This window comes from Equus caballus, chromosome 21 (assembly GCF_041296265.1).
Source record: "Equus caballus isolate H_3958 breed thoroughbred chromosome 21, TB-T2T, whole genome shotgun sequence".
Taxonomy (NCBI): domain Eukaryota; kingdom Metazoa; phylum Chordata; class Mammalia; order Perissodactyla; family Equidae; genus Equus; species Equus caballus.
The window spans coordinates 58,608,845-58,622,571 of NC_091704.1; the positions used below are offsets into that span (position 1 = coordinate 58,608,845).

The 13,727-nt window shown below is 43.3% G+C and overlaps 1 protein-coding gene across 1 annotated transcript in view; it reads left to right on the forward strand.

Annotated features, from left to right (window-relative positions):
- The window catches only part of MYO10 (myosin X), a 210,741-nt gene that overhangs the window by 86,054 nt on the left and 110,960 nt on the right, over window positions 1–13,727 (forward strand). Inside the window, exon 3 of the mRNA XM_005604338.4 lies at window positions 4,043–4,201. Coding sequence (XP_005604395.2) covers window positions 4,043–4,201 — 159 coding nt within the window. The remainder of the gene's footprint in view (window positions 1–4,042; window positions 4,202–13,727) is intronic.

Genomic DNA, 13,727 nt, shown 5'->3' on the forward strand with positions numbered 1-13,727 from the left:
TTTTCTAGTATCTGCATAGACATCTGGTTGGTTGACGTCCGGGCATTTCTAGACCAGGCAGGGTATCACAGCCTTGGCACTCTTGACATTTTGAGCTGGAGAATTCTTTGATGTTTAGTATCCTTCCTAGCCTTTACTGACTTGATCCCAGCAGCCCCCTGCCCTTTCCCCTCGGTTGTGACAACCAAAAATATTTACAGAGATTGCCAAACGTCCCCTAGGGGGCAAAAGTGAGATCTGCTCTAGAAGAAATTCCAGGCTATGGTGAGATGAAATGCCTAGATTGGGAACATCCTGTATGCCTTCTGTTCATCAGGAGAGGACATGGTAGGGTTTTTTTTTTCTTCCATTGGAAAAGTTAGGTTTTATGACTGGTGGTACTTAATGACTTGTAATAAGAGAAATCCGTATATATCTCTCTGTCCTACAGAGCTATCCCATAAGCATGATGGGGGTTTCTTGCAATGTGTGTATTATTCTAAGGTTAAAAATAAAGGGAGATTAATAATATCTCAGCTGTTTTTATCTAATGAACACCATGCCTTTTTCATTTCTTATACAGAAGTGGACCCAGCATTGGGCAAGCCTTCGCTGAGTTGTTTTTCCAATACTGTTGATTGGTTTCCTTTTTCAACTCCCATGCTTAATCCAGTCCGTCTTGTGACCACTGGCTTGTGTTTCTATAATGGGAGCTGTTTGTTCTGAGGCCCCATTTTCTCTAAGTTAATTTCCTGCTTATTAACCTTCTCTACTTTGCTCCGTTTCTTAGCTTTACCACCTTTCTCCTAGTATGTGAAGTAGGAATAACACTGAAGCAACTCAGTGTATTCTGAGTTGGGTTTTTGGGAACACATCTTGTTGTTGTGTTTTGGCTGTGTTTGTTTCCAAAAATTCCTGTGAAAAGAATTCCCTTCTTTAAACACAGTATTTTCTTTTCTGATGTTTGGGAATAATATTGTGCAACTAATACCCTGTTAACTCTTGCACATAGAAATGACTTTTGATAGTTCAAGGGGCTCTCCCTGAAAATTCTCGAATAAGATTATGGGTTTTATTAATCCTTTGAAATCTTTCTAAATTAAATCAGATGTTTATTCAACCAGTATGCATTAACACACTGAATGCAGGGGGCTGGTTTTATTCCTTCCTTAAAGGTTCTACTTTGATCTTACCCTATCTGTGTGTCCCCAAATACCTAAAATAAAGTAACCTCTCTTGGAACTTAGTCCCCATACCCTCATTTATGTCTTCATAGACATTCATCACCATCTGCAATACCATATATTTACTTGTACTTCCCCAGGATAGTTCTAAGATAGTTCTAAGCTATCTTCCCAATGCTTAGAACACACAGTATTTGCTTGAATGAATAGATTTCTTAATTTATCACACTTATTTAAAGCACCTTCCATGTGCCAGGCACCATTCTAAAATCTTGACAAATATCAACCCATCTCTGAATGGGTGGCTATCTTTGCTTTTCTTTCACAAATACAATTTCTCTACTATATTTTACTTTGAAATAATCATTGTTTTGAGCGGCTGCAATCCTCTCTCTTGACATAATATTTCTATCTTTTTTTCTGTTCGTAGCCTCTGGTTTTGTTTATGTAATTATTGTCTTCCGTGATGATTCTGTCACCTTGAGGTCATGAGAAAGAAGAGTTTTAGTTTTCTTGATTTTCCCACTCCTGGAATAGAGATGAGCCCACGTACAATGTGCTCTTGAAAATATGAGCGGGTCAAACATGACAAGGTGGGGAACTCTACTTATGGGTTATAGCCATTTTTTCAGTGACTGTGTGCCCAGCTCTGAGCTGTTTACTTGGGCTCGTGCATTGTCTTGCTGTTCCCAGGGCATTTATGAAGGACGATGAAGTGTTTATACGTGGCATAAATATTTAGTCGTTATATATTTATATTTTTTTAGTGTCTAAGTCTTGTAGTGTTTGTATGATTTCTATACGCAGAGTCAATATAAATACAGACAATGATTTTAATATTCTAAATTATTCCTATTCTCGAATTCTGGAATTCTCAGTATGTTCAGAGAGACCATTAGAAAAAGTTGTTTTCACGTTGCGAAGGATTTGCTCATGGTGAGTTTGCAGGGGGTTGAGCAGGAGAGAGTTGTGCAGGCTTTGATGTCCTGTCTTCTTTCCTACGAGAAAATTTGAGTAACCACCTGCCGTTGTGTTGGCAGGAGCTCTGAGCAGAGTAAGGAGAGACCCTCCGGTGTGCTGGGAGCAGAGGGCATGCAGAGTGCTTCTTTACACTCCTCAGCAGAGGTTCAAGTTCTGCCTTGGCCCCCACCATCACAGTCGCTTTAGATGGAAGGCCAAGTTCCCTACCCAGTTGTAGTGTTTCTGGAAAAGCTGCCTGGATTGGCATCAGAAGCCTGTAGCAAGTTAAGGGCAGAGATTTCACCTCTGAGATTTACCAGGTTGCCCCAAGGCCACTTCTCTCGGCCTCAGTGTCTCTGTTTCTTTAACTTTCTCCCGTGGCATTTATGAGTTACAATAAAAGATCAGTGTCTTAAGTGTTTCTACACTCTCAAACGTTCCTGTGCATTTTTCTGTAATACCTTGTTATCCTGGCCATGGCACATCCCCACCCTGTCCTCTCTCAGCGGGCCCCAGGCCCGCCCTATCCTGTGGGTGCTCCTGGATGCTCATGTGGCGGGGTTGGCCACCCCACCATGAGGTGGGGCCGCTGGGGCTGGCACGTCTCCTGCTGGGTGTCTGAGCTGGTCCTCAGAAGAGATGGCTGACCTTGGACAGTCTCTCTGAACTGATTTTGACCAACTCTTGTGGTTCATGTGGCAGAAAGGCCACTGCTGAAGTTTTAATTTTTCTCTAGAAAAGTAAAACATGCCAATTTTCATGGCTTGGGCAGACCATTGGATTGGTACTTTTGCCTTCTTAGTGTGTCATTCTCTTTTGCAATCACATACCATTTGTTACCATGTAGGTGACTGGTCCATATTTAAAAATAGAATTTCCCAATCGTGAAGTCTGCAAATCCTATTCCAGAAAGTTGTTTTGTGTGTATACGTGCCCCTGAGTGTGAGTGCATATGAAGACTGCACATTTTTCATGTTATTTATGTTCTTTTTATATCTTGGTGTTTTTGTTTTATTTTAAGGATGAATATAATAAAAGTGTAAGATGAATAAATATGGGGTAGACTCCACAATCAGGTGCTTTTTGTTACTACATGAGTTTGTACGTGAAGCTGGTCAAACTTTGCTCAGCAGATGGAGCTGACTTGATACTGGTTAAACTTATGCCAAATCAGTTGTGATAGGAGCGCTGAGTAGATTTTAGAAATAATCAGTCTTAGAATATCAGAGTTGTCTCATGTACATGGTACAGCACGTATGAGCCCTCAGAGCTGGTGTTTGGAATTTTAAGGAAGACAGACTGTCAAGCAAACAAAGAAACTGATTTTATTTTACATCTGAAAGGGGATTTGTTTTCCCTGAAGGTCGCACGAATGCTAGATGTCCCACTAGAGTGGGGATAGTGTCCAAGGATGTTTGTCATACATTCCTGTGAAGATGTGTTCCAATCTTTGAACAAATATATAGACATATGGTGAATTTCTATGACACGTAAGTAGACGAACTTTATTATGAAACTTTGAAATATGTGATCCCATGTGAAACATTATGTAGTGAACCCAAATTACTTTCTCTAAGTTTGGTTAGCCCATTTCTTAACTGTTATTGATTTATGTCAATTGGAGAAATGTGTAGAGACGTGGACTGTAAATTTATAATTGCTGGGATTCCCAGAGGATGGTTAGCGCTTGAACTAGTGTACTTTAGGAACATCCAATAGCGATTGTGAAAATCATTGCTTCCTTTAAAAGTAGAGAGGTGACACACAGAAAATGAAAAAGTTCTCTACAGTGTATGTTTTATTGGCCGATTCAGGATCTCGTGGCTGAAATTGTACTGAGCTTGTATTGCGAGTTGGAGAAACGATTGTGGAAACTATTCATTGCTGGTAACTCAACAATTGAATTCCTCCCCCATCAGGTATTCACTTACAAGCAGAGGACAATTACACACGAGAAGGTGACTGCTATGCACCCCATGAACGAGGAGGGTGTGGATGACATGGCCACCTTGACAGAGTTCCACGGGGGCTCCATCATGCACAACTTGCACCAGCGGTATAAGAGAAACCAAATATACGTAAGTTCCACTTAAGTTCCCTTTAAAAATTCCTTGAATTTGTGGGAATGTTTATCTTTGTTTTCAAAGAGTATTTCCCGCCTTTTGTGAACCTGTGGTTAATCTGTGTAAAACTGTGTTTTCAGGTGATTTGCCAGTTAGAAACGTGATTCAGTAAGTGATGCTCTTGTGTTTATTGCCTTGATTTTATTAGAGGGGATTATTTCAGTCAAAGGGCAGTTCGACCGACCGCTTTCTCCTTCTGGGTGATTCTGTTTCTAAGAGTTCTCTTAGATAAAGACGTCACGCCCAGTGCTGTGACTTCCTCAATTCAGGGCTGGGGGAAAATGTGGATTTACAAAGTTTTCTTCCTTTTTTCTCCTTCTATGGATCTTCACTGTTTTTCCAGTTCTGAAGCCCATCCAAGGGGATATTTGGATTCAAGGGAACCCATCTTTCTTATTTGTGAGATTCCTGTTGGCTATTTCAGTTGGAGACATGTCCATAAAAAGCAGACCTGGGGACCGGCCCGGTGGCACAGGGGTTAAGTTCACGTGCTCCTGCCGGTTCAGATCTTGGGGGCGGACCCACACACTGCTCATCAAGCCATGCCGTGGCAGGCGTCCCACATATAAAGTGGAGGAAGATGGGCACAGATGTTAGCTCAGAGCCAGTCTTCCTCAGCAAAAAAGAGGAGGACTGGCAGTGAAGGTTAGCTCAGGGCTGAGCTTCCTCAAAAAAGTAAATAAAGCAGTCCTGCACATTTTTCTCTCAACTTTGATGAAACATGACTATATCTATATTCTAAGAGTAATATTTAAAAAATCACTTCTGTAATAATCACTTTTGCCATTAAAGGACAGATATATAGAGTACAAAGTACATATATTCCTTCATCTGCCTGTTGGTGAGTCTTTATAGTAAACTGAGGCAACTTCTCATACGTGTTTATGTTTCTTGTCAAATTCAAATTCATACAGTTTTTAAAACCCCAAATTTTAATATCGTAAAAACCATTGATCTTCTGTTCTTTAGGAGCTATATTTAATTTTGTGTTTGTGATGATGGTGAATAGTCATAATATCAGCCTTCACAACTGAGACTCAAGGCACGCTTCGTATTCAGGTCCCTCCAATTGATCTACCCTCAGACCGGGAGAGGAGCCGGGAAAGAGCAGGAATATATATGGATTTTTAATGCTTAATTTTCCTCAGCTTAGAAAAAAAAGTATGTTTATTTGCCTTCTTTTTATATTATGAAAGTGTCATTTTTGCCAGATTGACCTAATGCTTGCCAAATGTTTTCAAACAGCCCTGTCTAGAGAAATTCAATCGTTCTAGTGCTCTGACTTGCTGAGCTTGCTTACACTCAGTGTTTAGATTAAAATGTTTTCCATATGTTCTTCAGAAAAGGTACTGTTTCATCCATGTTTATGTAAAAGTGGCTATATACGGTCACGCGCCACATAATGACATTTCCGTCAATGAAGGACTGCATATCCGACGGTGGTCCCATAAGGATGGTACCGTACAGCCTAGGTGTGGAGTAGGCTGAACCTTCTAGGTGTGTTTAAGTGTGCTTTATGACGTTCGCGCAATGATAAAATCGCCTAATGACGCATTTCTCAGAACATGTCCCTGTCGTTAAGTGATGCGTGACCATATTCTGTGTTGTGCATGTGCTATCAGACCATGCATTTCACTGCTCTATTCTCATCTCAGAAATCTTCTTGAAGGCGACCAGTGAACTCCCTCCTTCCATGGAATACCCACTCCACAGGTGTCCCAGTTTCCGTGTGCCGTGTCTGTGTTTTTAATATTAAGTATTGGACACTGCCCTGTGAATATTTGTTTACACAGCAATTTCCTGCTTGGTTTGTCAAGGGTTTTTATCTTGTCTGTCTTGAGCCAAGGACATTGCCAGGCACCTGGTAGTTGTGTAATAAATGTTTGTAAAATAAATGCCATACATATTAGAAATAGCTAATAAAGCATGAAGCTAGATTTAAAATGTTTTAATTGGTGTATGTCTCTTGTAGCTATTTCAGAGTTCATATCCTTCTGTCTTTAAACTCAAGTTCTTATTACACATTTAATAATCAAGACAAAGTCAGTCAGTTAGGAGGAAAAAAGACTACCCAAGGGATTTAAAAGGCAGAGCCTTTCAAAGTTTTTTTTCTTCCTCTTCTCATGATGACGACGTTAACCCTGATAGCTGAATTGTCCAGTGAACCCTGTGAATAGGATCTTGGTCTTTTTTTTCTCCCTAGAATGAAGATCTCTTCCCTCCCCTTTGAAAGAAAAACACAGGATTTTTCTACATCCAATTTGCAGTTCAATTTGGTTAATTATGCCCTTACATGCCTTCCTTTTGAGACTTGGATAATTGTATTAGTATCCATAAGCAGCCCCCACGATTTTCTTATCCTCGCTGAAGCTGTTTGCCTTGGATTCCAGTACCTGTCAGACTCTGCCCCATCAAGACAAAACCGCCACCTTCCAGAAAAGCACAGCTTTTCTCCCAACTCCAAATGTTGCCTGTCTGTCTTTAAAAGAGAAAAAAATGACTTGTAACACAGGTGCTGTGTCAGTTTTCCATTGCTAGCCTAACAAATTACCATAACTATACCAACTTAAACCATAGAAATTCATTTTCTTGCAGTTCTCTAGGTCAGCATCTGCTAGGGGTCCCACCTGTCTAAACTCCAGCTGTGGGCAGGGCGCCATTCCTTTCTGGAGCTTTCGTGGAGGATCTATTTCCTGCTCATTCTGGTACTTGACAGTTACTTGTGCTTGTGGGACTAAGGTCCCCATTTTCTTGCTGGCTGTCAGCCAAGCGCTGTTCTCAGCTTCCAGAGGCCCCCTCCCATCACCTTCAAAGGCAGCAATGGTGGATCGAGTCCCTCTCATGCTTCAGATCTTTCCTCCTCCCTTCCCCCCTCTCTCTGACTGCAGCCAAGGTAGGGTCTCAGCTTTTAAGGATTCATGTGATTAGACTGGGCCACCTGGACTATCTCCCAGTCTCAAAGTGTACCACCTTAATCACATCTCCAAAGTCCCCTTGCCATGCAACATCACATAGTCACAGTTTCTGGGAATTAGAGGTGGACATCATGGGAGGGGGGTGCCGCCTTCTGCCTACCATAGGTGCCCTCCCTTGAGTCGTGCCATTGAGAAGGAACTTCCTCAGCACTCTGGATCTTGCATTATTTGTTGACTTTCTGGTCTGAGTTGGCAGGTTACACAGGTGGCTGGTAAGCAGACCCTTCTCCACGTGGAGAGGTCTACTGTCGTGTGTAGGAAGGACTCTTAGCTTTTTTCTCCTTGAGGACCACCCTTACTGCCTGAGAACTTTACTAGACCCAGTAAAAAGATTTTTTCCAGCCGTTAGCATCCTTCTTTAAAATGGAGTAGACAGCTACAAGGGAGAAAGCTCTCAACATAGGCACGTCAGAGTTGAGCTCCCTTTTCTCCACCCACCTCCTCTTGGGCTCCGTATTAATCACTCTTTCTGGGTGTGAGTTTTTTAATTGATGTGTTTTTGAAAGGTCAGATGTCATACTCCCATATCTGATAGGGCTGTTTTAAAATAAAAGGACAAGTGAAAGCTTTAGGAATGTTGTTGACCTTTGTACCTTTCTCCCCATCTTATTTGTCTAATACCACCAAATCTTTATTTAGGGAGCTCCTGCCTGGAACTTGGCACTGTGTCCTTCGGGGCACAGAGGCTGTCCTGACTTTTGTCAGCGTGTGTAGGTCTGTGTGACTCCAGCCTCGCCACTGGTCGTGGTGGAGCTGACACCCAGGTTAGAGCAGCTCTGTGCTTTCCATAATTGCCTTGTGCAAGCCCCCGCCTTCTACCCTAATGCTGCATTTCATTCCTGGAATGCCAGGTTCTTCATGCCTAAGGCTTCACCTTGTCAGCCTTTTCCATTCTCTAGTGACTTCCCATTCAAGACCCCTGCTCAGCACTTCAGCTCCCAACTTGGGAGTCCATCCCAAACTTCCACCCTGAACCCCTCGTCTATGGGCTTCCTGCCATGGGGGCTCTCCCCTGGTTGCCTCACCCCTTAGAGACAGTCTAATAAGGGTCCATTCCTCCTCTGTCTCTTCCCACCACTGATGAGACCTGCTGAGGACAAGTATCCACACCTATAAGTTCCTAAAGACTCAGGGAGAGGAGGGGCAGGATATGTGTTTGTGGTACAAAGAGGTAGGAAGTGGGGAGAGGTGGGTCAGCCAGAGCTGGTCGTGAAAAGCCTTAGAGAGGGGGTAGCAGTCATGATACTACAAAAGGGAGGGATAAGATTTGGTTAGACGGAAAGGCTAGTAAAACACGTGAACGAAGATGGAGAGATGAGAGTGAATTTGGTGTGATGGCCTCACTAAATTGGGAGAAAGTTCCTTTGCTTATGGACTCTGGTATTTGTTGGGGAACGTTGAGCAATTAGATGAGAGAGGCAGGCTGAGGTCAGGACACCCTTAAAGCAGTGGTTCTCAACCAGGTGACTCTGCCCCCTAGGGGACATTGGGCAGTATCAGGAGGCATTTTTGGTTATGATAGCTAGAGCCAAGGATGCTAATGGTATCTAGTAGGTACAGGTCAGAGTTGCTGCTAAACATCCCACAGTGCCCAGGACAGCCCCATAAGAAAGAGTTATCTGGCTCAAGATGTCACTAGGGTCAAGGCTGAGAAACCCTTCCTTACTTAAATCTGGTCAGTAACGTCTGGGCTTGGTGGTATAGAGACTACAACATCTTTGTTAAAGGTTTTAGAAGAGAGAGCTTCCCAAAGAAAAAATTTACAAGAGTTGATGGGAAGTGATGTGATATGGACTGTAGAGAGTAGATTGGCTGCGAGAATGTTGCAGTAATTCAAGGGTGAAGAGATGAGGGCTTTAGACCAGGGTAGAGGTGGGGGTGAGCTAGAGAAGAACAGATATGAGAAGTGTGGAGGAGAAGGTGAAGGAGGAAAGATTAGCTTTAATGACTCCCAGCCTTGTCAAGCCCCAATGGCCCTGAGAACATGGTGTTGACAGTCCTGGCAGCAAATCAAGGAGAGGAGAGTGGGAAAGATGAGTTGGGTTTTAGATGTCTGTCGTACTGTATTCTCTGGAGCCTGGCTCATTTGAAATTGTTACGTACCCAGCATGTAAACACAGCGTTGACAGGAGCAGATGAACTTTCTGTTGTATTGAACGTAAGCTCTGTGTCCAGAGTGGAGGGACTGCCAAGCAAGCCCCGTGGGGCGGCAGTTTTGTTTTCCGCGCAATGGAAGAGAAGCACATTCTCTCCATCAGAGGGTTTGTCGTGCTCTGGGTCAGTTGCATGGAGGAGACACCTCTCCCAGCCTGTTAGGAATGGCTCAAAACCACATCACGGAGAGAGCTGCAGGGAACTTCAGAGCTTGTCTGCAATTATGGTGTTGCGGATGGCTCCAGAGGAAGCCGTGCCGTGTTCCACACAACTCCTTGGTTAGTTTGTTGGTCTTGCTGAACAAATAGTGCAGAGATGAGAATCAAACGAGCCCATTTTAAGAAGTGGGGCTGTGTCTAAAGATAAATGCTATGTAAGCACAAGAGAGTCTTCACAGCTAATATATTTTTAGGCATTTCAAAAATATCCTTTGGTTAGGTGGCATTTCAGCCTGAATCCGTAAATGTGTTTGATGCTCTTCCTGAATTAACTTGGAAGCCTGCTTCTGTCGAGCACAATGTGTCATCAGGCAGCAGCCAGTGAAAGGACCTGTTGATTGCAGCAGGCAGGGGAACTGGGTTCACCTGTGGGGGAAATCGCGGGCTGTGTGCAGTGTTAGGACTGGGGATCCCGTGCCATGGGGCCTACTGTTTGGAACATGCAAACCTAAGTCTGCGATTCATTTCCTTGAGTTGAGTTTTCCCAAAGTAGACATTTTTGGGTTGGTTTCCGTCCCTTCCCATAGCCAGTGTCAAGTAACAGTGTGCCTCTCCCGGATTCAGGGATGGCCTGAAGACCAGATGCATAGCCGTCTTGGCATGTGTCTCGTACTGGGAACAGCTGAATACAGTGTGGTTTGTCAGGGGTTTTTTTCCACATGAAATCAAGACTGCTGTTGCCAAAAGATGATTGTAACCATCTGTCTGACTATATGTATTTTTAAACTTTACCGAACGTTTACGCTCTTGAGTGGCCACTTCCACATCAGCACATGATGGTGGCAATTAGGAACTTTGTTTTTGTGATTTTTTTTTTTTTCGTTTCCTGCCTGTCTTTTGGGTCAGATTCCTTTCAATAAGGAGGGAATTTTATTCAGAAATGCACTCAAATGGAATACCACGTCTGAATTTAAGAGCTTGACTTCCATAACAACTTGAGTTATCTGTTGTAATCTAGTTTTCTTTTCAACAAACTTGAACGCTTGACAGTTTTTTAAATTGTTAAAAAATGTTTTCTTAATTGTTTAATTGGGTAATAATGGCGCACAGTTTTGTTATGTAGAAGGTAGTGGGCATAGAGCACTAGAACACAGTTAAAACGTGAATTTATTTGGTAGTTAAATCGTGCACCCCACCAATGTATCTACGTCAATTTAGCCCTGCCTGTGTGCCAGGCTGAGTGCTAGGCTCCAAGGATGCCGCATTCCTCTTGTTTACAGTAATTGTTTCTTGAAAGATTGGATTATTGAAAGGCAGGTTCCCTCCAACACCTCCCAGTTTATTGGTGAAGATGGACACAAGCAAACCATTGACCATAGCTCAAGATGACAGTGAGTGTGATAAAAGTAGTTACTAGGAACACAAAAAATGAACACCCAAAGGAGGAGGTGAGGAGGGGATCAGAAAATGATTCCCAGCTGAGTTATGCTGAGTTTTAAATCATTCACAGGGGAATTTGGCCAAGAAGGAGGGTGGCTCATTCCTAGCAGAAGATCAGCATGTGCAACTGCATCAAAGAGTGTGATGCGTTTGTCCAACTGCAGGACATTCAGGATGCTGGAATGAAGGGTGCGTGCAGCGGGCTGGCAAGGTGGTCAAGAGCAGGTGAGGAAGGACTCTGTGTAAGTTACTGAGCTTGAATTTATTTGTGCAGGCTGTAGGGAACGACTTGAAACGTGCACTCTGGGCAAACTCAGTCTGGCAGCAGGGTGTTGGATGGGTGCATCCAGTCCTGTCTAGGAGAGGCAAGCAGTAAACCAGATGGGAAGCGATGGGATTCCGAACCGGTCCTGGGAGAGTTTAGGTATGAAGGATACTGAGGTAGAATTTCAATGTTTGAGTTTTGGGGGCAAGTAGGCTGAATTTCACAGGATGACGCCTAGATTTCTGGATTAACCATTTGAGGAGACTGGTGCCGTTTGTCAAATGTGACTGTGTGAGAAGAAACAGGTGTTTTTGGGGATATCAGCCTTGTCCATTTCGAGTTTGGCTAAAGAGTATCCAAGTGAAGATGACCAGTGGGCCATTGAGTCTGTGGATCTGTAACTTAAACCTCAAGCTGTATTCAAGGTCAAGATTTGGGAAGTAAGTCATTGCCATATTTAGCTGAGATGAGAGAGGCGGGCGGGGAGAAGGAGGGGAAGACGGATGAGAGAGAGAGGGGGAGAGAGAAGGAAAGAGGAGAATGGTGGGTGGGAGCTAAATCTGGCTGAGGAATCCCACTTCTAAACAAGTTCTTCCCATTAGGAAAGTATGCCATGGCACTGACCTTAACCAATCTCCCTAGTGCATTTCAGATTACTTGGTCTCCATTCAGCTTTTCGGGACCACATGATGAAAAGCAGTTGTGGTTTTATTTTCAGTAACAAAAACAATAATAAATACTTCTGATTTCTGTAACACTTTCACAAAGCAGTTGCATGGGGTAACAGAGGATGTAGAATCTTAGGCCCCGAGGGGTTGTAATACCAGGATACCAGGGGAGGTGGCTCCAGGCTGAGGACTTCCTGGTCTTCTGACTTGACCAAACCTCGCTGTCGAGATAATTTGTTCTTATGTTGGAGTAATGACTTCCCAATGGTGGCACGGATCCCTCTGTATCTAGAAGCAGGGTGCATCTGAGGCCACTTCCAGTTTTCTTAGTTATATTTGATGTGTTTTTTTTTGGTGGGGGATTAGGTACTGGATATTACACCCTTATGCCTTTTGAAAACCTCAAATTGGTTGATTTTGGATTGAAGAAACACAGTGAGTTTCTCCCAACCTTTTTAAGCAGTGTGTGCTGCAGCTGTTCCAGATTATTAAAACGGGCAAGGAAATGTATTTTTTGATGAGTTATGTGGAACTTTTCTGACTAGAAATTTTATTTTACGTGCCTCAAAATAGAATGTACTTTCTATTTCTGAAAAGCTGTTAAAATGACCAAGCTATTTATTCTTGTGGAATTTGGAATCCAATATGAGGAAACCAGTACCTGGCCCCGCCTCACGTTTGAGGGTTGCATGTGTGCAGAGTCTTAAACTGCATGGCGTTATCATGGCCATTTTTAGAGAAGTAATAATACCTTTTTATAGAGTGATAAATGGTACAAGCATGCAACAAATGTCTCCGGCTCTTAGGATTTCCCGCTACATTTTATCTTTGCTTCACTTAGTCTTTCTTCCACCCCCTCCACTCCCCAGTCACCATTTCTCTTGTTACATGTTGAACTTTCCTCATTCAACGATACTTGTCCAGCATTTTAGTGACAAAATAACCCATGCAAAGTGCTATGTTTAAGGTAGTGGGAGAAAAGATGTCCTTGGCCATAGTCGTTTTTGCTGATGGATCTCTAAGATGTCACCTAGTTTTTCTTTGAATAAACTATGAGGACTCCTTGTTATTTACCCTATTCCCATTGTTGCAATGCTGTCTATACCTACCTCTGTTTTAGCAGGTTCAAAAGTGTCAGTTGGCGTGAATGTGGGCACACCAGTGAAAACTCAATGAGTAAGTAACTGAAGGCCCGCCCTTCTGTAACTGTTAGGAGAATAATTCATTAGGACTTGGGCTATTCTGTCACCTTTTTGGAGCCACTCAACCTCCTCTCGAATATCCCTGTGAGTTGACACTGAAGGTCGTGGGAGCTGTCGAAGAGTTTTAAGCAGGAGAGCTTTTGTCTTCAGAAAACGTGTGGCACTTGGATGGAGCATGCAAGACTGTGGGAAATCGTCGAGGACGGAGGCTTTTGTAGAAATCTAAACAAGTGAGGCCAGGGTGGCAGAGATGGATGGGAAGGGGATAGATTCTAGAGTTAATTGAAAGCAGAGCGTACAGGACATGGAGACATTGGCCACTGGCGATGAGGCTGGACGGAGTCTTGGACAATTCCTGTTCTGTCCATTAGTGAGTGGTGAAGGAGATCCCCACAGACCCAACGTGTGGCACACTGGGAACCTGGATCCCTCTTGTCCTTGTGCTCCCTCACTGGCTCTATAATTAAAGGGGCAGAGAGAATATACCATTCTTTCCTCTGTCACAGGAGGCAGAACAGTAGTCTCTGCCCTGCCCACATCTCAAGGTTATGTCAGAGCACGGCTTCAGCTGACAGCCCAGCTCTGACAGTGCAACAACGACTGAGTTCAGTGGGGAAAT